General features: G+C 34.6%; 3 protein-coding genes across 7 annotated transcripts in view; 1 reads left to right on the top strand and 2 right to left on the bottom strand.

Annotated features, from left to right (window-relative positions):
* Positions 1–2772: 2772 nt before the first annotated feature.
* The window catches only part of LOC136036042 (la-related protein 7-like), an 80545-nt gene continuing 56232 nt past the window's right edge, over positions 2773–27085 (bottom strand). Inside the window, exons 7-8 of one of the 5 annotated variants that reach the window (XR_010619612.1) lie at positions 6058–6240; positions 2773–3212 (exon numbers count right to left, since the gene is read on the bottom strand). Coding sequence is in view for 4 of the 5 variants with exons in the window: in XM_065717974.1 (XP_065574046.1) it covers positions 11398–11633 (236 nt within the window). In the remaining variant the exon portion in view is untranslated. Of the gene's footprint in view, positions 3213–6057; positions 6241–8715; positions 11634–27085 lie in introns of those variants that run through there. The other 4 variants (XM_065717976.1, XM_065717975.1, XM_065717974.1 and 1 more) reach the window with 4 other exon arrangements.
* LOC136036040 (serine/threonine-protein phosphatase 6 regulatory ankyrin repeat subunit A-like) lies at positions 11642–16272 on the bottom strand. Its single transcript, XM_065717970.1, has one exon. The coding sequence runs from the start codon at positions 14623–14625 to the stop codon at positions 12220–12222; it is 2406 nt and encodes an 801-aa protein (XP_065574042.1). The 5' UTR covers positions 14626–16272; the 3' UTR covers positions 11642–12219.
* On the top strand, positions 14654–22232 carry LOC136036638 (serine/threonine-protein phosphatase 6 regulatory ankyrin repeat subunit A-like). The gene is made up of 2 exons (XM_065718938.1): positions 14654–14669; positions 17743–22232. Exons 1-2 carry the CDS (start codon positions 14654–14656, stop codon positions 19662–19664), a joined length of 1938 nt encoding a protein of 645 aa, XP_065575010.1. The 3' UTR covers positions 19665–22232.

Below are 27085 nucleotides of genomic sequence, written 5' to 3'. Positions count from 1 at the left end.
ATCTTGGTCGTTAGTAACAGAGAAATAGCTAAACTTAGTCAAAATTAGTATATTTTTGAAATGCCTAGCTTTCTGCCTAAAACCTGACACTATTGAAAACTGTAAAGGACTTGAAGAGGAAGGTAAGAAAAAAATAGTGTTAATTTACCGGAAAATAAACATGACAATAATTGATGGGACTGGTGGTTCAAATATGGGACGTTTGGCACAGTTTCTAAAACCTTTACAGTGTGCAAGTGCACTGGTCAAAATTGTGACACTGGGTGGTTAACTATACAAATAAAGATGAGACGTGGGGACCATGTTCGCCACCCTTATCTTATCTTTACTCGATGCTTGAAATGATGGTTTGGAAGTAAGTATTTTGAGAGTTTCGCTTGTTAAATTATAATTTTACCAGACGAACAAAGGCGTATCCAAGATTTTGTTTCATTTTTTTCGTTGCGCTTTACAGAAAAAAACTTTAAAAAAGAATGAAAAATTTGTTTATATACATTGGTTTTAAGTTTTTACGTGTCGGGCAAGAATTTGTTCGGGGGATGGGGGTCAAACTTTGTCCCTCTTGATAGGCTTATGGCCTTGCAGCTTAATCATTGATTTCAAATATGAAGGCCTAAATGTAGGTTCAGACAGACCATGGTCAATAATACTTTGAAGCAGCAAAAAAGTTCTAAATTTGAATAAAAAAACTTGAAAGTGGGAGGATCTCTTTTTACGCATGTTTATTTAATATATTAAAAGAAAGTTTATAAAAATCATGACCAGGTGAATGAAGACGTTTTCCAAGAAACATTGTCTCCAAGAAAATCCATGAGAAGAAAAGAAATACCTGTTCCATTCTAAGTTACTGAGAAAGCTGCTAAGAAAATTTAGTTGAAAGTTCAGTTAAATAAACCCTTGTGCTGAGCTCAAAAGAAACAGAAAATCTTCATATTTATCAAATCCGAAAAATTATCACAAAAAACGGATTTGACTGGAGAAAAAGGCGGTCGGTATAACACGTAAAGAACTATATTTTTTTTCCAAGAATAATTTCAGTCACCATTACTTCAAAAAGCATTTCCTCATGAGACCCTTCCAGATTCGCAAGGAGTCGGAAAGAGATAAGGAGTCGAAAGGAGTCTTTCACTAATACTGCTAAACCACCTTGACACTTTGTCAATCGGTTTTTAAAAGTATAGCCTTGAATAATACACAACAAATTCTAATTTTGTGCTAGTATATTGTTAATTGAAACATTTTAACATCTATTTTGTATTTCATATACATTTCTCAAAAATTTATTTTCAATTTCAACAAATATTATTGAGTTCAGTATTACTGCTGAGCTTGCATTACCTGTTTCATTAAAATGATTCAGAGAAAAAGACACAAATGGAATTACTCAACGTTATGTACGTTGGCATCGCAAGGATGGATAATTCAATGCCTGAACAAGGCAAGAGTCAGGATACCATATTGGACAAAATTCAGAGCTTGTTTTGTGGAACTTGTTACAAATTTATGGCGAATGATACGATTACAATAGTCCGAATACTGGCCGAAAGCGTTCGTACATGTTGCGTACTAGCTGAAATTGTGTCCCTAGCTGAAAGTGTTAAATCTCCAAGTGCAAAAAAATATCTTTCTCTAAAAGCTTGGAACTAACTGATGTAAAACGAAAATATGATTTGGTATAATTTTTTTTGTAATTTTAAATCATTTTTAACTGATTTTCTGTCATTGTTTTTAAAGTTACGCGGGATGTCTTCTCTTGCCGGATAATGGCTTTTAGTCAATTATACAAGTTACTAAGCTTTTATTTTATTTTTATTATAATAGTTTTAATGAAATAACTGCATCAATAGGTAGGTAGTTCCGTTAAATTTTGCCTGACCACAAACCCTCATAAGTTTTTCTCAAGCAAAAAATGTTGTTTTTATTTATTTCTTTGTGAATTTTAAAAATAAAAACTTAAACGTGAACTACTTATTAAAAAATATATTGCAATTCATTTTAAGGTTGCGTTCAAATTTTGAATATAACTTAAATTCTATTAAACACAATATTTTGATGCTAGGAAAGGGGCCAGGCAAGAGAAATTTGGTAATACTGTAATACGCTGTATACGCTCGTAATACGCTTATAATTGTATAGTAAAATCACGCGAACAAAGTGATTACTACTGAATTTACACAAATTGACTGCAACCAAGACCGGAAGTGCATACACGAATGAGCCCATAAATCATTCAGAGGTTGGCGGAAGGGGATTAAGACCCAGAATCTTGTTCTGAAGGGAGAAAGGGGTAATTTCACTTATCTTAGACTGAGTTCCAATCATATGTGATTTTGTGGAGTTGCAAATAGTCATAAGTCGTAACAATTATACAAAATTGCTATCTAACAAACCTGTGAATATCTCAACAATTTCAAAGGGGTCATATGTTTTTTCGAGGAATCTTATACTTGAAAAACAGTGTTTTAATGCATAAATATCCAGATCGTTATGTGTATTTCACCAAATAAAAATACAAGGCAGGGTGGGGGTCCTCGGATAAATGTTAAGAATGGTTAATTTTATCCTTATGGCTTACGTAAATAACTTACTTACTGCAGAAAGAAAATTGAAGAAACAAGTTTCACTTTGGATAGTTCATTGAATAATATTGATAAATATTTACTGTCATTATTAGTAGCAAAAGTCAACCCACGGGTTCGAAGGTGCTTACAGAGGATGGAAAGGGGATGATTTCTGACCAAGTCTTTGCCAAATCTCTCTCTTCCAGACAAATTAATGTTAAAACTCTTGTTTATTATTCATTATTTTATTGAGTTATCCGTATAAAAAAGAGTTTTATCTAGCCTATAAAATTAAAAATTTCAGGTATGTTTCACTTGTTTAGTAATCATTTCAGTAGACGTGACATTGGTTAGCTAGTCAAACAAAATTAACTAGTGGTGGGGTTTCTGGCCAGAGCGTGCATAAATTCTGCAAGGATAACATTCCGTTCATTTCCAGTTCTTCTGATGATTTCCGAACGAATATATGACAGAAAACCATCTATAGGCTCGTCTTGCTGGCTTTCAGAAGTAACAACTTGGTTTTGCTGCCTTTCTGTGACTACCAATTCCCTAGGGCTATTAGGAGGCTCTTCTCTTATTTTCTTCTTAGGTAGTTGACTGCAGATTTCTGAGTGAACTTCCCTCGTATCCTCTTGTGAACTATCTGGCCTAGAATGCAATTACAATTACAATTACATACACTATTAATTATTTAGGTATATATATATATATACATATATATATATATATATATATATATATATATATATATATATATATATATATATATATATATATATATATATATATATATATATATATATATATAAATATAAATAAATATAAGTATATATATAGTATAATATAATGTCATTTCAAAATCCGATATATACAAAAAGTTATCGTTGCTTGTGACGTTGTTAATCAACACTCGTGTTCTAGTCACCAACTAAGGTTCTATTGATGAACATTGTAGATAAAAACGGCGGTTAACAATTTAAATCATTGTTTGTCAAGCTTGTTCGTCAATTTCAGGGAGGGGGGAAATTTAGGGTAGAATGTCACGGGATAAATAAGTTTTTGTTCTTACAATTTTAGAAGGGAAAACAGCTTTTTGCAATAAAAGTTGTTTACTTCAAGCTTGCTCTCTTTACATAATAATGGTAGATGGTAATAAGCTTACTTAAGCTATGGATGTTAGGTCCTGATTTTGTTTAAAGGAATATTCCGACAGGAACTGTGCCAGTCATCATAAAGTTAAAATTCAAATCTCTTGCTAGACTAAAAAATCACTAACTAAAATAAGACTAAAATCCCTGAAAAACAATAATAATGAGCTGAACCTGGAATTATTGTTGTGACATGGCCAGAATTTCGGTAGAGGCGTTGATAGCCACTATCCAAGTAGATCTCAAGAGGATTCGGCCAATAAGAGGGGAGAGTTTTTTGCGAGTTTTCAATCTATGGGTAATGTCACTAACGTGGAACTCACCTTTGTCTTTATTGATGGCTGGTTTGATTCTAGCAATTTCCAGAGCTTCTCTGATTTTCTGCTTCAAGAAGTGTAGAACAATAGCAATAAGTTGGGCCTGATCAAAATTAATGGAAAGAGAAGGGTTTTCAAAAATATGATGGGTCAGTGCAGGAAAATTAACTTCCTCCTAAACCTTTGTCTTTTTAAGGCATGCAGCAATAGAATCAGCATGTTCTTTTAATAGGTGATGTAGAGAACTCACGGTATGACCTATGTACGTACCACCTCAACTGCAGGGACTCTCATATACCCCTGGTGGATTTGAAGTAATATCATCTTTGCCTTTGTTCAAGAAGGAAGAGATAGTCATTTCAGAAGAAAAAAAAACACCTTAAAGCCAAGCTTAGCGAGCTTGGAGCTTAAAATGCCCTTAATATAAGGTAATGACAAAAAAGGTTTTTTTTTCACATTTAGGGGCAGTACTACTGGTTTTTGTGCTCATCATTATTCCGCAAATAATCTTATCAATGACTTGTAGGGCGTATCCATTACCTATCAGAACATTTTTTATATGATCAAGTACAGCCTTCAGGTCAAAATCAGAACACACTACAAACGCTCTATCAACCAACGAATAGACTACAGAATTTTAAACTATGGTCTGGTTATTGGAGTCATATTTCAGATATTTATCACTATGAGTTGGCTTTCTGTATACACTCAAGTCAAACCTAGTACCCCGTTTGGTAATGATAACATCAAAAGAGGGTAAATTATGGTTAGTTTCAAGTTCAATGGTTAACTTTATATCTGGATCCTGCTGATTAAAAATATTGAGATAGGATCTTATTTTGTTTTCTTTCCCATTCCATATTATTAAACAATCATCTAAATATCTCATGTAGAGGTCGAGATCGACCTCACAAGATCGACCTCATCAAACACGAGAGGTCGAGATCGACGTCTCGGTCGCAATTTATTGAATTCAGTGATGTTTAACTTTTATGTTTAATCTTTTACAATTGAATCTGAATAATGATTTACGACATATTTTTTTTGAATTTCTAGCCCTTTATATTTCATTGAAAACTTCTTTTGCGGAAAAGTCTTTAAAATAAATTAAAAAGAACCAACGCGGATGTTCTAGTACCAGAAAAAATTGAGGATATTGTGAGCACGAATTTATTTTGGAAAATGGGTTTTTTCTCGGTAAGCTGGAAATTTTTAAAAACATAAAAAAGGAACTGTGTATCAATTATTCAACATATTTCATAGTATTTCATTTTCATAGAAACTACAGAAAATAATTATGTAAAACTTAATACACACAGAAACTGCCATAAACAGAAGTATGCCTTATAAAAACCATAATGTCATTTCCACTATACTGAAAACTCAATGCATTTCAAACTATTTAATTTTTTTAACACTAGTACATCCAAAAATGATGAGAATTTCAGGAAAGAATATCAGCAACTAGTAAATTGTTAATGTACTTTTCATTGGTTCTGGTCAGTAATTTTGGTTATAATGGGTATTTTCATGATTAGATGGATTTTTATCGTCAGGTGTAACTCCTATGTTACTGGGGTATTAGAAATCACAAAGAGCGATGTGCTGAATAGTGAAGGAAACAATTAAAAAAAAAAATTGATGATGACCGTACCGTACTTTCAATGTTTGATTAATAGACCAGAGTTTCTGTTTCTCTGATAGAATAATTTGCAATTCCTAAATTAGTTTTTCGTGCCTTATCTTCTTAAAGTAGCATTTTTGATGAGTAGCATAGAATTAAAGTTAACCTCTGAATAGTCAATCTCAGAGATCTTTAAGACACTTACAATTATGAATCTAGGCCAAACCTGACTTTTCACGTTGAAAATGTAGGCTAGAACATATTTAGTTTCAAAAGCATATTTAGAACATATTTAGCATGTTTAGAACATATTTAGTTTCAAAAGCGAGTTGCAACCTACTATTAATTTTAGAAGTCTTCTGTTTAACAATCTTATTTCGGAAAACATTCTATAATATTTATACCTGAGCTCAAGTTCGGCCCTGGTGTCTCCTCTAGAAGAAGGTGAAGAGATACAAATATACGGGACAGGATCTAAAGATTCATCGCGCCTACTAACCTCTGCTGGCTCGCTATCGCAAGTTGAAGCGCTTTCTGCTTGGGAGCTCATTTTGGGATGCTCAAGGGATCCCAAGGGAAAGTATGACCTATAAAGGAAAGTTGCTATGAACCACATCAGAAGAGTACAACCATGTCATTTAAGAAAATTTCTTTCTTTACTCCCTCGTTTAGTTTTTTGTCCGAACACTGCCCAGATTAATTTTCAGCTCCTTCCCTTAAAGTTGTAGGTAATTTTTACTGCGGTTCGGCAATCTTTAATTTAGCTCATTGTGACAGTTTTACAATTAACAATAACAAATTTCAACAATAGCAACAATTCTTCCTGTCGGTTAAGGAAAGTTGTAACAAGCCACGCTACAAAATCTCAGGGTCGCAATCCATATTTTTAAATAGGGTTCCTTTCTTAAATATCACAAAATTCTCCAATCGGAACAGCAGTCAAATTGATGTTTCATCTTCGTCTTTTGAAGCTAGTTTTAACTTGAGCTAAATCTACTGGTTCATTTTTACAATAGCAAATTGTAACAATACCAAAAATCTTTCTGTCGGTAAGGAAAGGCTGTAATAAGCCACACTGAATATTCTTAGAACTACATTCCTGTTTATAAAAAAAAAATCCTTTCTTCGACCTCCCATGGAAATCTTTCTGTCGTAACAGCACTCCAATTGATATTCGTCTTCTTCCTTTAAAGTTGCAGGTAATTTTATTGTATGATTATATGTCTATTCTGTCAAAAGGGCAAATTTACAAAATCTGAAAAACAGCAACTTTTCAGCAAAATCTGAAAAACAGATCAAGTTCAATCTTTTACGGAATGTCGAAAGAGATGACGCCTCACTCTTTGCGCTAAAGTTTTTAATTGCTTTAAAAAGTAGAACTGTGGCAAAGAGTCAAACTTTAGCGTAAAGAGCGAGGGATTGCGGAGGGGACAACATATTTCATATACGGAGTAATTTCTGTTTGTTTTAAGTTTTAATGTCACTCCTTACTTTTAGTTAAAAAAAACTAATTTTTTCTATTTAATTTCTGAATGTTTCTGAATTAATGCATGTTTGATATTGGCTCTCCGCACATAAATTATTAAAATGAAATTTGCATATTAATTCTTTTTCTGGCTAAATGGCATTCTCTTAGTTTTGATCAGACGATTTTGAGAAATAAAGGGTGGGGATGGAGGCCTTGTTGCCCTACAATCTTTCGGTTACTTAAAAAGGTAACTAGAACTTTTAATTTTTAACGAATGTTTTTATTAGTAAAAAATATACGTAACTTAAGAATTATCTTACGTAACAAACTTTTATATTCTTATATTTTTATTATGTATACGAGGGGGTTTGTCCCCTCGTTAATACCTCGCTCTTTCCGCTAAATCTTAAGTTTTGTCCCAATTCTTTAAGAATGACCCCTGAATCATAAAGGCCGTAGATTAAATAATTGAAATTACTAAAATACTTTAGCATAAAGAGCGAGGTACTTATCTCCTCCTAAATACCTCGCTCTTTATGCTAAAGTATTTTTAGAACCCCTCATATGCGTAATAATCTCTGTTCGTTTTAATTTTCAATGCTACTCCTTACTTTCAATTGAAAAAAACTTTTTCATGTTTATTTTTTCATTGTTTTTTTTATAGTAATGCTAGAAAATCCCGCATCCTTTCATTGAATTTCTCTTCCCCCATGACATATTCCTCCAAGGAAAGATCCTCCCACACAGCCCCCTTCCCTCAACCCCACCCCAAACCCAAAAAATCTCCCTGAAAACGTCTGTACACTTCCCAATAACCATTACTGTTTGTAAACACTGGTCAAAGTTTGTAACTTGCAGCCCCTCCCCCGGGAGCTTTGGGGGAGAAGTCATCCCCAAAGACATAGTTATTATGGTTTTCGACTATGTGGAACAAAATGGCTATCTCAAAATTTTGATCCGTTGACTTTGGGAAAAAATGAGCGTGGGAGGGGGCCTAGGTGCCCTCCAATTTTTTGGTTACTTAAAAAGGGCACTAGAACTTTTCGTTTCCGTAAGGGTTTTGCTATAGGGTTCTCTGATACGATGAATGTGATGGTGTGATTTTCGTTAATATTCTATGACTTTAAAGGGTTGTTTCCTCCTATTTTCTAAAATAAGGCAAATTTTCTCAGGCTCGTAACTTTTGATGATCAAGACTAAATTTGATGAAACTTATATATTTAAAATCAGCATGAAAATTTGATTCTTTTTACGTATCTTTTAGCATCAAAATTCCGTTTTTTAGAGTGTCGTTTACTATTGAGTCAGGTCGTTCCTTACTACAGTTCGTTACCACGAACTTTTTGATGTCGAAAGAGATGCTGAATTACATCAAATCCATCATGTGCGATAAAGCTGTCTTCAAAAGGTTGTATTTACAATATCTCAAAAAGGGCTACGGTTATGATTCGCTTGGGAACATTATTACCTACGTCGTGACTCGACCTTTCAAATATGAAGATCAAACTTTCAGGGAATTTTGAGAGAGATGTTGGACTAAAAAAAAAAAAAAAAAAAAAAAACTATGTGCGTCAAGGTAGACGAAACGATAAATATGCAATGTCTCAGGAACTGCTGAGGGTATCAAATTGCAATCGTCTGAGCGTGCTTAGGGCCATTTTGAACTAAGTCAAAAGACACTATATACATCCATTTCCTTAAGAGGGCGATTCTGCAACACCTCAATAACGGCTAAGGGTATCAAGTGGAAGGTTTCAAGAGATGTTGAGGAGGATACTGAAAAAAAAATAGCTGTACCCAGTTTGTCAAATGGGTGTATTTACGATTCTTCAAGAACAAGGTTTTACCTTGAAACTTTCAGTTCATGATGAGGGGGAATGTTTAACAAAATCATAAGACGCCATATGGATGCAGGTTGTCAAAAGGATCTATCTCAAGTATCTTGGGTACAGCTAAGTGCATTGAGAGAAAACTGTCAGGGGATCCTGAGGTGCATTTCGGACTGAATCGTAAGAACCCATATGCGTGCATCCAGGATGTCGAAAGGTTTTATCTGCAGTAATTTAGGAATGGCTAAGGGTTTCTAGTTGAAACGTTCAGAGAATGATGAGGGGTATAATCAACTAATCCAAAAGACACTAGGTACATCAAGGTTGTCGAAAGGGCGTATCTCCGATACATCAGGAACAAATAAGGGTAGTAGGGCGAAACTTTCAGGGCATACTGGGAGGATGCAGACCTAAATCAAACCGTATGCATCCAGGTGGTCAAAAAAACATATATGCTAAATTTCAAGAACGGCTAAGTGCATAAAGTTAAAACTTTCAGGGAATCATGACGGGGATGTTGGATTGAATCAAAAGACCCTGTGTGAACCCACATGATGAAAAGGACTTGTCTGCTATAGCGCAGGAAGATCTAAGGGCAATTATTTTAGATTTCAGGGAATAATAAGGGAGAGGCTGACCAAAATCAAAAGATACTATTTGCATGCTGTTGGTCAAAAAGGCGTATCTGTCATATCTCAGGAGCAGCTTAAGGAATTAAGTTAAAACTTTCAGGGAATCCCGAGGGAGCTATTGAACAAAATAAAAACACATTATTTGCATCCAGGTTTTCAAAAAGGTTTATTTGACATGATGGGGGTCAATACGGCTTAACGCCACAGAAGGTCAGGCCGAAAATTATACAAATTTTTAATATATTTATGTGTATTTCTTTTAATAATATTTTTGAATAATATTCGCCCTACCCATTTATCCTAATTTCCATAGTAACACTGTTACAAAAAATTTGTTTCTAAAATTTAAACTGGAAGCCAAAATCCTGATTCTTATACAGAAAACTGAAAAACTGCAAACGTTCGTTTCATCGTAGGCAGCACAATACCATTGCCTAAGTAAAGTGGCATGTCGGCAAAAGTTATTGTTTTTTTTTTTTAATCAGAGTTCTTCTCATAGAAGAAGTTGTCGTAGAACTTCGAAAGGTTTTAATTCGATGGAAAGTTGAAAGTTGTCATGCCATTTTTAAGAGCCAAAAGCGATTGAAGGGCAACCAGCCCTCCTCCCACTCCCATTAGTTTCTAAAACACATCCAATTACAATTTACGTTAGCAACTTTGTTCTGCGTAGTTGAAAGGCTCAGTAACTATTTCTCTGGGGATTTCGACCCCCCCCCCACAGTCCTTGGGATAAGGCCTATAAGTTACGCGATTCGCCCACTGTTTACATATGTTTGTTATACGAAAAAATCACCTCGTGGAAAATCCAAAGGTGCCATTGGGGGGGTCAGAGGTGGGCAAATGCCCACCCCAGATTTACCAGGGGGCCCAAGCTTCCACCACAAAAGGACCTTTTCCGGCCATAATTATCCATTATGTCCAACATAATCATAATTAGTTCAAATCAAATGATTTGAACTAACTGCAGGCCTATTAGCCAAAGAGCGTAATTACCTGACAACCCTTGGGGTAATTACGCTATTTGCTATTAATCATTGTAAACTTTGGAAGTAGGTTAGATTCATAATAAAAGTATCAAGTTCTGTCAAATGCCCCATGCCCACCCCAAGATTTGGCCCAAATGGCGCCTCTGGGAAAATCCCCCCCAAAAGTCTTTATATTTCTGCCCCCCCAAAAGTCTTTATATTTTTCTATAGCACATACTATATGTGAACAATAGGGAAATTGCACAACTTACAGCCCTCTCCCCACTGACTATGGGGGGTCACGTCATGTCATTTCCAGAGACGTAGTGATTGGACTTTTTAACTATGCTCAATCAAATGGCCAACTCAAAATTTTGATCAGATGTCTTTGGGGGAAAAGGAGCAAGGGAGGGGGCCTAGTTGCTCTCCAATCTTTTTGGTCAGTTAAAAAGGGCACAATAACTTTTGGTTCCCGATAAAATAAGCCCCCTCTCGATCTTTTAGGATCACTGATTCGATACGATCATCCCTGGGAGAAATACGCTTAAAGGCAATTACTTCTGGCGGAAAATACGAAATAAATATATTTTTTACATAGAAGTTTGAAACCGTACGGTGGGGTTCTCTGATATATTGAATCTTATGATGTGATTTTCATTAAGGTGTCTAGACTTTCAGGGGTGTTTCTCCCCTTTTTGAGAATTAGGCAATTTTTTAGGCTCGTAACTTTTTATGCGTAACATAAAGCTTAATGAACTTCATATATTTGAAATCTATATAGAAATTAATATCTTTTCCTGTATATATTATTATAGAATTAAAGAATTTTGGACAAATTATGCCCATCCAGTCAAAACTTTTGATCAGCAGTAGTTCTGTGCGATGAATTTTTTAAGAATTCAAACATTTTTCTTGGTCTTCTTCTTTTGATGTGTTCAAGCATGAATTCCATTTCTGCATTATATGGAAATGAGCAAGTGGCTGGACTCTCATCAATAAATGTTTCTGACGCTGCCACCTGAAGAAGTTTAGAGCTTTTGGAATATCTATTTCTGAGAGTCTCCCAACGATGTTTACACTGAATGACTAGAAAAAATTAGCATCTTGCACATCCTTAAAATCACTTACGAAATTAAAATAAATCTAATACACAGAATTTTTGAAACAAAAAAAAAAAAATTTATAAGAATTTACAGATTAGTGCTTCCTAATATTACCCTTCAACCGGGACCGTACCCAGGAATTTTTTATTTTTTTACTTAAGGATTTCGTTCGGAGGGGGGGGGGTTACACAAAAAAAAACTAAAAACGCATAAAAATTTGTTAAAATCGATTTTTTTTTTACGTGTTTACGAGTCAGACAAACGTTACAGGGGGGGGGGGCAAACCTCCCTAAAACCATGTTACAACCAATTAGCTCTGTAAAAAAACTTATTCTCATCCCTTTGTCTGCCTCGTGACAATAACCAGTCTTTTTCTTCACTTTGTCAGTTCGTGAAATGGCGAACTGGAAGAAGAGAAACAAACTTACCTTACTAAAATTTGAGTCCAAAATAAAATATGTTTATTGAACATTCTAAATATCTTATTAAGATCCCTCTCAAAGTTCAAATTACTTGTTCTATTAACCTTCATGGGGACCTTTTTTTACACCTAGACCGTTCTAGACCATCTAGACCGTTTTTTTACACCAGAAAATTTCAATTTTCATTTCAGCGCCAGACTTTAAAAGACATTCAACAGTCTGTGTGTTTCCACTCCAAGCTGCTAAATAAAGGGGAGTTTCGCCATCATTATTTCCTATATTAACATTAATGCCAGACTGTATAAGTCGTTCAACAGTCTCTGTGTTTCCTTCCAAAGCTGCAAAATGAAGGGGAGTGTCACCATAATTATTTCTTATATTAACATCAGTGCCAGACTTTAAAAGACATTCGACAGTCTGTGTGTGTCCTTTCCAAGCTGCAACATGAAGTGGACTTGCACCTTTCTCATTTTTTATATTAAGATCTGCGCCAGACTTTAAAAGACATTCAACAGTCTCTGTGCGTCCTTCCAAAGCTGCTAAATGAAGGGGAGTGTCACCATAATTATTTCTTATATTAAGATCAGCGCCAGACTTTAAAAGACATTCAACAGTCTGTGTGTTTCCTTCCAAAGCTGCTAAATGAAGGGGAGTGTTACCATAATTATTTCTTATATTAACATCAGTGCCAGACTTTAAAAGACATTCGACAGTCTGTGTGTGTCCTTTCCAAGCCGCAGCATGAAGTGGACTTGCTCCTTTCTCATTTTTTATATTAAGATCAGCGCCAGACTTTAAAAGACATTCAACAGTCTCTGTGTTTCCTTCCAAAGCTGCTAAATGAAGGGGAGTGTTACCATAATTATTTCTTATATTAACATCAGTGCCAGACTTTAAAAGACATTCGACAGTCTGTGTGTGTCCTTTCAAAGCTGCAACATGAAGTGGACTTGCACATTTCTCATTGTTTATATTAAGATCAGCGCCAGACTTTAAAAGACATTCGACAGTCTGTGTGTGTCCTTCCAAAGCTGCTAAATGAAGGGGAGTGTTACCATAATTATTTCTTATATTAACATCAGTGCCAGACTTTAAAAGACATTCGACAGTCTGTGTGTGTCCTTTCCGAGCTGCAAAATGAAGTGGACTTGCACCTTTCTCATTTTTTATATTAAGATCAGCGCCAGACTTTAAAAGACATTCAACAGTCTGTGTGTTTCCACTCCAAGCTGCTAAAGAAAGGGGAGTTTCGCCATCATTATTTCCCATATTAACATCAATGCCAGACTGTACAAGACATTCAACAGTCTCTGTGTGTCCTTTCCGAGCTGCTAAATAAAGGGGAGTTTCACCATAATTATTTCTTATATTAACATCAGTGCCAGACTTTAAAAGACATTCGACAGTCTGTGTGTGTCCTTTCCGAGCTGCAACATGAAGTGGACTTGCACCTTTCTCATTTTTTATATTAATATCAGCGCCAGACTTTAAAAGACATTCGACAGTCTGTGTGTGTCCTTTCCGAGCTGCAACATGAAGTGGACTTGCACCTTTTTCATTTTTTATATTAAGATCAGCGCCAGACTTTAAAAGACATTCAACAGTCTGTGTGTTTCCACTCCAAGCTGCTAAATAAAGGGGAGTTTCGCCATCATTATTTCCTATATTAACATCAATGCCAGACTGTATAAGTCGTTCAACAGTCTCTGTGTTTCCTTCCAAAGCTACTAAATGAAGGGGAGTGTTACCATAATTATTTCTTATATTAACATCAGTGCCAGACTTTAAAAGACATTCGACAGTCTGTGTGTGTCCTTTCCAAGCTGCAACATGAAGTGGACTTGGGCCTTTCTCATTTTTTATATTAAGATCAGCGCCAGACTTTAAAAGACATTCAACAGTCTGCGTGTTTCCACTCCAAGCTGCTAAAGAAAGGGGAGTTTCGCCATCATTATTTCCTATATTAACATCAATGCCAGACTGTATAAGACATTCAACAGTCTCTGTGTGTCCTTTCCGACCTGCTAAATAAAGGGGAGTTTCACCATAATTATTTCTTATATTAACATCAGTGCCAGCCTTTAAAAGACATTCGACAGTCTGTGTGTGTCCTTTCCGAGCTGCAACATGAAGTGGACTTGCACCTTTCTCATTTTTTATATTAAGATCAGCGCCAGACTTTAAAAGACATTCGACAGTCTGTGTGTTTCCTTTCCGAGCTGCAACATGAAGTGGACTTGCACCTTTCTCATTTTTTATATTAAGATCAGCGCCAGACTTTAAAACCCATTCAACAGTCTGTGTGTTTCCACTCCAAGCTGCTAAATAAAGGGGAGTTTCGCCATCATTATTTCTTATATTAACATCAGCGCCAGACTGTATAAGACATTCAACAGTCTCTGTGTGTCCTTCCAAAGCTGCTAAATAAAGGGGAGTTTCACCATAACTATTTCTTATATTAACATCAGTGCCAGACTTTAAAAGACATTCAACAGTCCGTGTGTTTCCTTTTGAAGCTGCTAAATAAAGTGATCTTTCAAATGGAATGGACATATTATTTTATTATGCTTCTGTAATTTAAATGGATATGAACTACTGTTCTCATATCATTGCTATATATAGGTATGATTACGTCATGACTCCTGTACTCGTATGATGTACTTGCCCTCCGTAATGATTTTAATTAAAATTACGTCATTAGCCTAGGTTACAGGTAACACCTAGTTGGTGGGGGCGCTTCGCGCCCCCCCCCAAGCCCCCCCGCGCGCGTAAGTCGTTACGCGCCATAATAGTTACGCGCCATTGTAGTTGTGTCCCTATGTCCCACCTGTGAATATAGATATATATATATATATGGTTTTAACTACGTAAAACTTGCGAATATACAACATTCTTTGCTGTCCCATTGTCTTTGCATATAAATAGATTGTCAGGTTATCCCCCTGTTTCCCCCGGTGTCCCCGTTGTAGTTGTGTCCCTGTGTCCCGGTCGTCATTTATATTCCCTGTGTCCCGGGTCCCGGTCATCATTTGTATCCCGGTGTCCCGGTCTGTATATACATTCGTTTTTTAGTTTTGTTTTTCTCCTTTATTTTTTTCCTTTTTTTTCTTTTTTAGCTTATTTAGATTTTTAGATTTTTTAGTTTTTTTTATTAGTTTTTAGTTTTTATTTCTTTTTAGTTTTTTTGTCCCGGTCGTCATTTATATCCCCCTGTTTCCCCCGGTGTCCCCGTTGTAGTTGTGTCCCTGTGTCCCGGTCGTTATTTATATTCCCTGTGTCCCGGTCGTCATTTGTATCCCGGTGTACCGGTCTGTATATACATTCGTTTTTTAGTTTTGTTTTTCTCCTTTATTTTTTTCCTTTTTTTTCTTTTTTAGTTTATTTAGATTTTTAGATTTTTTAGTTTTTTTATTAGTTTTTAGTTTTTTTTTTCTTTTTAGTTTTTTTGTAGTTTTTACCTTCTTTTTAGTTTTGTTAATTTTTTTTTTTACTTGTGTCCTGGTCGTCATTTATACTCCCTGTGTCCCGGTGCTTTGTTGATTGCTAATCGAACATTCCTTTTGTCCTGGTCGCTTTCTCTTTGAGTGTCGTCATTTATTTTTTTCTTTTTTAGTTCTTTTAGTTTTTACCTTTTTTAGTTTTTTTTTAGTTTTTAGTTTTTTTAGTTTTTTACCTTTTTTTAGTTTTTTTAGTTTTTTAGCTTTTTTATTTTTTTTATTAGTTTTTAGTTTTTTTGTAGTTTTTGCCTTTTTTTTAGTTTTTTGTCCTGGTCGCTTTCTCTTTGAGTGTCGTCATTTATTAGTTTTTTCCTTTTTTTTTTAGTTTTTTATTGGTTTTTACCTTTATTTTAGCTTATTTTTCAGTTTTTTCCTTTTTTTTAGTTTTTTTTTATTTTTTATTTTTTTTAGTTTTTTACCTTTTTTTAGTTTTTTTAGTTTTTTTAGTTTTTTAGCTTTTTTACTTTTTTTATTAGTTTTTAGTTTTTTTTTGTAGTTTTTGCCTTTTTTTAGTTTTTTCAGTTTTTTTTTTAGTTTTTTATTGGTTTTTACCTTTATAGTTTTTTTAGTTTTTTAGCTTTTTTATTTTTTTTATTAGTTTTTAGTTTTTTTTGTAGTTTTTGCCTTTTTTAGTTTTTTCAGTTTTGACGTCACCTGATCCAGTTTTTTCAGGTGACGTCACCTGACACATCCATCCACACATCCACAGACAGACAGACAACTTATTTTTATATACATTGTAGTTGTGTCCCTATGTCCCACCTGTGAATATAGATATATATATATATATGGTTTTAACTACGTAAAACTTGCGAATATACAACATTCTTTGCTGTCCCATTGTCTTTGCATATAAATAGATTGTCAGGTTATCCCCCTGTTTCCCCCGGTGTCCCCGTTGTAGTTGTGTCCCTGTGTCCCGGTCGTCCTTTATATTCCCTGTGTCCCGGGTCCCGGTCATCATTTGTATCCCGGTGTCCCGGTCTGTATATACATTCGTTTTTTAGTTTTGTTTTTCTCCTTTATTTTTTTCCTTTTTTTTCTTTTTTAGCTTATTTAGATTTTTAGATTTTTTAGTTTTTTTTATTAGTTTTTAGTTTTTATTTCTTTTTAGTTTTTTTGTCCCGGTCGTCATTTATATCCCCCTGTTTCCCCCGGTGTCCCCGTTGTAGTTGTGTCCCTGTGTCCCGGTCGTTATTTATATTCCCTGTGTCCCGGTCGTCATTTGTATCCCGGTGTACCGGTCTGTATATACATTCGTTTTTTAGTTTTGTTTTTCTCCTTTATTTTTTTCCTTTTTTTTTCTTTTTTAGTTTATTTAGATTTTTAGATTTTTTAGTTTTTTTATTAGTTTTTAGTTTTTTTTTCTTTTTAGTTTTTTTGTAGTTTTTACCTTCTTTTTAGTTTTGTTAATTTTTTTTTTTACTTGTGTCCTGGTCGTCATTTATACTCCCTGTGTCCCGGTGCTTTGTTGATTGCTAATCGAACATTCCTTTTGTCCTGGTCGCTTTCTCTTTGAGTGTCGTCATTTATTTTTTTCTTTTTTAGTTCTTTTAGTTTTTACCTTTTTTAGTTTTTTTTTAGTTTTTAGTTTTTTTAGTTTTTTACCTTTTTTTAGTTTTTTTAGTTTTTTAGCTTTTTTATTTTTTTTATTAGTTTTTAGTTTTTTTGTAGTTTTTGCCTTTTTTTTTAGTTTTTTGTCCTGGTCGCTTTCTCTTTGAGTGTCGTCATTTATTAGTTTTTTCCTTTTTTTTTTAGTTTTTTATTGGTTTTTACCTTTATTTTAGCTTATTTTTCAGTTTTTTCCTTTTTTTTAGTTTTTTTTTATTTTTTATTTTTTTTAGTTTTTTACCTTTTTTTAGTTTTTTTAGTTTTTTTAGTTTTTTAGCTTTTTTACTTTTTTTATTAGTTTTTAGTTTTTTTTTGTAGTTTTTGCCTTTTTTTAGTTTTTTCAGTTTTTTTTTTAGTTTTTTATTGGTTTTTACCTTTATAGTTTTTTTAGTTTTTTAGCTTTTTTATTTTTTTTATTAGTTTTTAGTTTTTTTTGTAGTTTTTGCCTTTTTTAGTTTTTTCAGTTTTGACGTCACCTGATCCAGTTTTTTCAGGTGACGTCACCTGACACATCCATCCACACATCCACAGACAGACAGACAACTTATTTTTATATATATAGATAATTATGGTAACACTCCCCTTCATTTAGCAGCTTTGGAAGGACACACACAGACTGTCGAATGTCTTTTAAAGTCTGGCGCTGATCTTAATATAAACAATGAGAAATGTGCAAGTCCACTTCATGTTGCAGCTTTGAAAGGACACACACAGACTGTCGAATGTCTTTTAAAGTCTGGCACTGATGTTAATATAAGAAATAATTATGGTAACACTCCCCTTCATTTAGCAGCTTTGGAAGGAAACACAGAGACTGTTGAATGTCTTTTAAAGTCTGGCGCTGATCTTAATATAAAAAATGAGAAAGGAGCAAGTCCACTTCATGCTGCGGCTTGGAAAGGACACACACAGACTGTCGAATGTCTTTTAAAGTCTGGCACTGATGTTAATATAAGAAATAATTATGGTAACACTCCCCTTCATTTAGCAGCTTTGGAAGGAAACACACAGACTGTTGAATGTCTTTTAAAGTCTGGCGCTGATCTTAATATAAGAAATAATTATGGTGACACTCCCCTTCATTTAGCAGCTTTGGAAGGACGCACAGAGACTGTTGAATGTCTTTTAAAGTCTGGCGCAGATCTTAATATAAAAAATGAGAAAGGTGCAAGTCCACTTCATGTTGCAGCTTGGAAAGGACACACACAGACTGTCGAATGTCTTTTAAAGTCTGGCACTGATGTTAATATAAGAAATAATTATGGTGACACTCCCCTTCATTTTGCAGCTTTGGAAGGAAACACAGAGACTGTTGAACGACTTATACAGTCTGGCATTAATGTTAATATAGGAAATAATGATGGCGAAACTCCCCTTTATTTAGCAGCTTGGAGTGGAAACACACAGACTGTTGAATGTCTTTTAAAGTCTGGCGCTGATCTTAATATAAAAAATGAGAAAGGTGCAAGTCCACTTCATTATGCAGCTCGGAAAGGACACACACAGACTGTCGAATGTCTTTTAAAGTCTGGCACTGATGTTAATATAAGAAATAATTATGGTAACACTCCTCTTCATTTAGCAGCTTTGGAAGGAAACACACAGACTGTTGAATGTCTTTTAAAGTCTGGCGCTGATCTTAATATAAGAAATAATTATGGTGACACTCCCCTTCATTTAGCAGCTTTGGAAGGACACACAGAGACTGTTGAATGTCTTTTAAAGTCTGGCGCAGATCTTAATATAATAAATGAGAAAGGTGCAAGTCCAATTCATGTTGCAGCTTGGAAAGGACACACACAGACTGTCGAATGTCTTCTGAAATATGGAGCCTATGTTAACTCTAAGGACAAATATGGCATGACAGCGCTTCATTATGCTAGTCGGAGTGGAGATAAAGAGTGTGTTAGAAATCTTCTGGAGTATGGATCTGACATAGATATTACAGGTAGAAAAGATCGTACAGCTTTTGATGTAGCTGTTGATGATACTGCTGTTTATTTTGCAAGCCATGTATTAAAACTGAGAGTGGCAAATTTATATGTAAGTGAAAGAAACATAAGGCTCACAGACAAGACTCAGACAAGTTATCCTCCAAATGAGCTCAAGGATCAATTTGTAAGAGAACTAGAACAAATGAGGATTGAGACAATATTTTGTAATTTAACGTTCTATGACATTTTTATCAAAGGAATAAGCTCAATAGAACTATACACGATGAATGAAAATTCTTTGAAAGGTTTACTGAAATCATCAAACTGGGAAACAAAATTTTCAATGTATAACACAATAATAAAAAGCCGTTTCAGAAGCAGCATAGAAAGGAAAGTGCTGCTTGAACTAGCCAATAGAAGTTTTAATTCTCTCTTTAACAGATTTGCTGAGTTACCACATGAATGTGCTGAACAAATACTGAGCTATCTAAGCAATGAAAACTTGAAAAATTTCATAAATGCTTCTGAACCACTCCGCAAGGAGTGGTAGCATTAAGAGTTTCTAGCGTAAGATAATTGATTTAGTGATTGAAATAATATTCTAAGAGCGTAGCGGTGAGTTTTAAAAGAGTGCGTGCATCAAGGAACAAGGATATATATGTCCCAGCTGTGAATATAGATAGATATATATATATATATATATATATATATATATATATATATATATATATATATATATATATATATATATATATATGTTTTTTTGTAACTACGTTTGTAACTACGTAAAACTTGCGAATATACAACATTCTTCGCTGTCCCATTGTCTGTGCATATACAAAGCCTTATATACTTATAATGACGTCATATGCAAACGCTCTTTTTACAAACAAACAAACATGCATACATACAACCTATTTTTATATAGATAGATAGATAGATAGATATACATATACAATGCAAATTAACTACTATGTGGGTTTGGTGACAAGTTATCAAAACCCGCATAGCAGGTTTTTGAGCTATAATGCTTCAAACTTCTCTACTTTTGGGCTTGAAACAAAAAAAAAAAAACATTTTTGTCTCTCACTGGCTAGCAAAAAAAGAAGTTTCATGGAAAATACATTTTTCCTTTTACCCAAATTAACTATATAAAAAAGCAAAATGTTTTCCAGATGACAGTACTGTTTTGAGATAGAAAAATGATTACATATCTAAGATTTACCAAAATATCTACTGGTTTACTCACATTCAATGAATTTAAGGACCAAAGAGGAAGATAGTATGCAGGTGAGGAAACACATAAGAATTCCAATTTCTTATCTTGATCAAACTAATGCATTTGTTTCAACTCAACTGGTTTCAAGCGCATAGGAGACTTAAGCAAAGGTTAAACTTCCTCCACACAAGTTCTTAGGATATGAATGAATGAATGAATGAACTTTATTACCCGTAAAAGTATAAAAAACACAAAGTACGGAGTATTATAAATAAACAAAAACAAAAACGATAAACAGCGAAGAAAAAAAATTCAAACTGAGAAAAGACAACATGGACTAATTAACCAATATTAATATGGAAAAAAGGCTGTAGAGGGTTATAAACGTGAATAAAGTTGATAATATTTTTCCATAAATCATCACTGAAAGACCGTTTCCGTGAACACATCTATTAAACCAAATCGATCAATTTTTTTTTTCGGTGCCATCTAGGAAGCCGGAGGTGGAATTCGCAATATCTTAAATATGCTGCACGTAGAGTGTGGCGATCTTTCTTACAAAACAGATGAGCAATGCCTGATAAAAACAAAAGCACAGGGGCGCAATAAGCGTTATAAATCATGCACAAACCGTTGCGGTTGTAACGGCTTTTGTTTGGGGATATTTTTCCGTAAGCGACGCGTAGGTTTTTCACGGCTTGATTCACTAGGGATGAACAGGTTGTGGAAAGTGTTGGGCCGAAACACAGACCAAGCCGACTAACTAAAGAAGAACATGGTAGAACTGCAGTCCCAGCAACGAATGGAGCGACCGCATGAGGGCTATTAAAACAAATGAACTCGCATTTAGACGCATTAACTGACAGTCCAATCTTAAATAGTTCATTGGTTAATATAGTAAAATTAGAAAGCAATCCACGGCGAGTCCGGGCAACAAGAAGAACGTCATCTGCATATGCAATAGAAGACAAACCAATATTACCGTAAAAAAAAAGAACTTCTAAGGGGACGCAGGCACAATGCAAGCACGCATTTAAATATACTAGGAGACGATACGGCACGTTGCCGAACTCCCTTATTAATTTTTACCGGGTCAGATATTTGGCCATTCCAGGTAACTTTAATTTTAGACTTTGAATACCAAGAAGACAATAAACTTAGTACGGAAGGATTAACACCTGAAGACGCAAGGGAAAATAGAGCCTGAGAGTGAACAATATTGTCGAAAGCTCCAGAAATATCAACAGTAAGACAGTATAAAGACATTATAGTTTTTACGGCATCTTTCATGAGTCGGCTTAAAACATGATGTGTATGGGAGCAACCGAAACTTTTCAAAGTTCGGTATTGTCAAAAGTGACGATAACATTTGGAAAGAGTAGAAAATAATTTTATTTGACTTGCATGCTTTCTTTAGATATGGCCAACCCCTATAAATTTTCTTATTTTTTAACTATTGAAGAAAGGAGTGTCTGGACCTCCAAAACCATTCCCCAAGCCTATGTTCTTCAGTGGATCACTGAAGTGCCCACGATGGCATTATTGGATATGAAGGTGCTTGCAACTATCTTTCCTTTTTTAAAATATAACCGAACTAGTTGCGATATTGCGCTGGTGTTGTTAATTCTAGGTCTCTACTGAGTAAGTAAATCAAAGGGGCATCCACTTTACGCCACCTGTAGTATATCTCAGAATGCCACGCGTGCTACAAAGCTCCACCACACTTTGTTCAGCTTCCACCACTTCTGAGCCGTTTCTGTCACGCTTTGTCTAATTTCAGAAAAGCTTGGCACGTGCTCCCATCGAAGTGATCAAAGTTTGCATAACATATATTGCACACAGGAGCACTGCCAGGAAACTTTACCGGGGTACGGGGTAAGTTTTACTGGTAGCTTTAAATAGGGGCGAAGACCACACTGCCTATCCATTAAAAACAACAAATAAGAAGTAGAACAATGGGATTTTTTTTTTGGTAAAAAAAATGGAATTCCAAACTTTTAATGAATATTTCGACCCTATGTCCGAGGGCCGTTCTCAGCATAACACAAATGAAAATATAAAAGAGAAAATTACATAAAAATACGACTTTTAAAACTATTAAAAAAAAACCTAGATTCATTACATCACCGAAGTTTAACCAGGTCTCTTGTCCTTTCAGTTTGATTCGACTTCTTTTGCTTACACTTGAGACGGGAGGGGGGGGATGGTCTTTAATTGATTTTTTCCCGGGCATCACCAACCACAGGAATGGGTCTGTTGTTGACCGCATGCTTCAAAAGTATTCTTTGTAAAACTAAACATAAAAGTCGAGCTAAAAATAATCTAGTCTTGAAAATAATCCTTCTAAGTTATTTGTTCTAAATACATAATTTATACGATGATTATTCACGTCTTGGAGGAACCAAAAGGCAAGAAATTCTAATTTAGATAAACCTTTGAGAAAACTTTTGCATAAGCGATAAATAGGAATTTTCATTTTAATAATACATTTTCCAGCAAATGAAAAATGAATGAGCTTTAGTTTTGACCCTTCTTAAAAGCTCTAGTCCAACTCTATTTTATATTCTATTAATGTGATGAGCACTGTAGCCACCATCAGTGTAGTGAACAAATATACTTCCAAATTTTACTGTGTATATTCAATCTAGACTAAGAAAGCTATAAGTTTAAATATTACTACTTTTATTAGATACTAGTATCCCCCGCGCGCGTAAGTCGTTACGCGCCATATTAGTTACGCGCCATTGTAGTTGTGTCCCTGTGTCCCACCTGTGAATATAGAATGATATATATATATATATATATATATATATATATATATATATATATATATATATATATATATATGTTTTTAACTACGCAACATTCTTTGCTGTCCCGTTGTCTGTCCATATAAATAGATTGTCAGGTTTACCAACTCTTGAACATGCAACATAATAATTGTCCATGGGAAAACAATCCGTATTCAGATCTATACCGCATTTTTCTAACGATTGCCCTTGAGCTTTGTTGATGGTGATTGCTAATCGAACATTCCCTGTGTCCCCGTCGTCATTTATATATCCCCCTGTGCCCCCGGCGTCCCCGTTGTAGTTGTGTCCCTGTGTCCTGGCCGTCATTTATATTCCCTGTGTCCTGGTCGTCATTTGTGTCCCGGTATCCCAGTCTGTAATCTCTCTTTGAGTTTCCCGGTCGTCATTTATATTCCCTTTGTCCCGGTGTCCCGGTCGTCATTTGTGTCCCGGTGTCCCGGTCTGTAATTTCTCTTTGAGTGTCCCGGTCGTCATTTATATTCCCTGTGTCCCGGTCGTCATTTGTGTCCCGGTGTCCCAGTCTGTAGTGTCGTCTTATAATGACGTCATATACAAAGCCTTATATACTTATAATGACGTCAAATGCAAACCCACAAACAAACAAACATGCATATATACAACTTATTTTTATATATATAGATACAGTTTCTTTTTTGTTTTTTTTTTTTTTCTTTTTTAGTTTTTTCTTTTCTTAGTTTTTTTCTTTTTTAGTTTTTCTTTTTTTTTAGTTTCTTCTTTTTTTTGATTTGTTTTCTTCAATTTGTCAACGTTCACTCTAACATTGACACTTTGAAAAATCTTTACGTGCTAAGCATGCTAAAGCTCCAACAATTTATAATAAACCTCAAAATTTTGGGTATCTGTTTTAAGGTTTACGAATTACTTTAATCTATTGTCAAAATATATTGAAATATTTGTGCAATTCCCAGTTTTTTTTAGTTTTTCTTTTTTTTAGTTTTTTAGCTTTTTTTAGTTTTTTTTCTTTTTAGTTTTTTTATTTTTTTACGTTTTTTCTTTTTAGGTTTTTTGTTTTTATAATTTTTTTTATTTTTTAGTTTTTTTTTGTTTTTTTCTTTTTAGTTTTTTTTTAGTTTTTTACCATTTTTCTTTTTTCAGTTTTCTCTTTCTTCTTTATTTTTCAGACATAAATACATATCGCCGAACCTTTGTTTTTTTTAACTAAAATCTGGTAGGCATTGATGATCCAAGTCAAAATCCCAAACCCAATCATCATCGCTATCATTTTCAGTTTTGATACGTTTTGACTCTCGCTGTCCAGGTGGATTTTCATCTAACTGCGCGGTTTTGCGCTCTTTAGCCGCAAGCCTTTTGGCATTAACCCTTTGAGCAGATTCCTTGGCTGTTTCTTCTGCCATTGTAGGATTTATACTAAAATTTCTCTTTTAATTAACTATTTGAGCAGCTTCCTCGGCTGTTTCTTCTGTCATTTTAAGATCTATACTAAAAATTCCTCTTCACGTGCCAAGCTTGCTAAAGCTCAACAATTTATAATAAACCTCAAGTTTTAAGTATCTGCTTGAAGGCTTTCGAATTACTTTAATCTATTGTCAAAATATTTCGAAATATTTATGCAATTCCCAGTTTTTACATTTTAGTTTGTTTTCTTTTATACATTTAGAAGATATAATCTGGCGCAACAGACATAGGGTAACAGACATAACACACAAACAACTTATTTTTATATATATATAAGATTATTCCACAGCTGCTGCCCTTCTGACTTGTGTCAAGAAATATTTTTTTAAATATTGTTTCCCCCACCCAGAGTTCTTAATATATTTTCTTACGGAAATTACCGACCCAATAACTGGAAAACACTATCAATCTGAAGGTTAACAGTTGAGTGAAACAATGAGTGAAAATCAATTACATCATTACTAATTTCAACCGTTCTTACCTGGGTAAATTTTGAGCGGTGTTTTATTTCTTATTTGTGGCGAATTTGTTATGGAGTGATTGATTAATTAATTTATCGCCATGCAGGTTGACAAATCAAATAAATTGAACTTTGAGAGGGTAGTTAATATGTTATTTAGGATATTCATTAAAAATTTAGTTATTTAGGACTACATCTTTAGTAAAGTAAGTTTGTTTCTATTTGTAGGGATTGACTAGGTAAAGAAAACGAATGTTTAATGTCTGGGGGGTAACATGCGTTTACCCTCCCGAAAAATAACCCCATAGAAAATACTACTTTCATGGGTATAATTGAACCCCCCCCCCCCATTCGGAAAATACCCCTTGCGACTGGTTGACCTCCAATCACTTCTGACTTATAAAAAAGATTAGTACTCTCTGGGGATTATAAATCAATTTCTACCTCCATCATCCCCTCGACTCTCCCTTACGCGGGGCTCCCATGGCATCAATAAAGTTAATAAAGTTTTTCGTGAAATTGCGAAGCATGAGGTTTGTCCAACTTACACAAGCCCTTTTTATCTTTCACCTTTTTGACTTTGAAGCCAGGTCTCATAGAAAATAACTGAAATAATCAGGGGTGGAGCTGTAAAAACCATATTTTTATGAATTTTCCCTTTCTAATAATAGATTAAATATTCTTTTTATTCTGTAAAAAACAGAGTTCTCGATATCAGCAATATACGAAATAAACACAGTTTTGAAGTCTTTTGGTTGTGGGACAGGCTTCCTAAGGAAGCGGCATCACTGGGGATACACATTGTTACTATCCACCCCGTGGCCCTTATTGTCGAGACCTCATGAATTGCTTAGAGGATTGCACTGACAATTTACGATCCTTGTGTCCTAACGCTGGTATCATAATGTGTGGTGACTTCGATGATTCGGATCCCAAATGGCTAAGCAATTCTCTTTCACTTAAGCAGGTTGTCAATATGCCAACAAAAGGTAACCTTATGTTGGATTTCGTTTGTAGCAACTGTCCAAAATATCAAGATACCCCAGTTACACTACCTCGTTAAGGTTTGAGTGACCACTTGTGTGTTGCTTGGATAATTAACCAGTTTATTCCGAATAGACAACAAAGTGTGGTGTACAGGCCCTATATACCTGAGCTGAATTAGGACAGGTAAACCTAACGGTATGTGAAACTAAGAGCTTTTCTATGACTCTTTTCCTTCCTAAAGCTCGATAGCTCCCCTCCTCATAATTCCCTACTACCGACAAAGAAAACAGTTAAAATGAGGGGAAAACTTTTTGATGAAGATTTAAGATGGACCTTGCGCATTGACTGTGAAAAAAACTGACACAAAAAGGCGCCTCACTTTTACATTCATTTTCCAACCTGAAGAGATTTGGTATACCAACTGAGGTTTTAACGTCTGCATAATGCAGCTACGTTAAACCTTCTCTTGACTATGCATGTATAGCTTAACATCCAGGACTGACAGAAAATCAATCAGATAGACTTGAGATGATATAAAAAAGAGTTCTAAAAAAAATACGTCGACACAAATACTCAGCATTTGATGATACAGTGAAACAACTCAACTTGAATTCACTTGATAGTCGTAGGCATGAGTTGACATGTCGATTCGTGCTAGATTTTTTGAACTCCCCAACTCATCTCGATTTATTTATCTTGAAAGCCCCCCTACTAAAGGACCAGTTACTACTCTCTGAAAAAAAATAAATGTCCGCAACTAATGACTTACCCAGTCTCTAATAGCGAGAAATCGCAAATTATTTCTCCCTTATGTAACTCGGTATTTTAATCATATCACCTTAAGAAGTAATTATTATTTAATGTTTGATGCAATTTATTTCAGAGATTTGCCTGTGAGTGTTTTTTAATGTATTTTTATGTTGGGCATGATTTACTTTAATATGCATGACGTATCTTTCATAAAGTATTTTATATCCATTTATATCTGTAATTGATGTGATCTGTATAACATACGGTCACTAATATAATCTTGAACCGTGCGACTTACCTGTTGA

Source organism: Artemia franciscana, chromosome 15, assembly GCF_032884065.1.
Source record: "Artemia franciscana chromosome 15, ASM3288406v1, whole genome shotgun sequence".
NCBI lineage: Eukaryota > Metazoa > Arthropoda > Branchiopoda > Anostraca > Artemiidae > Artemia > Artemia franciscana.
The sequence above is the reverse complement of the archived record's forward strand: the minus strand, read 5'-3'. Positions and strand labels throughout refer to the sequence as shown.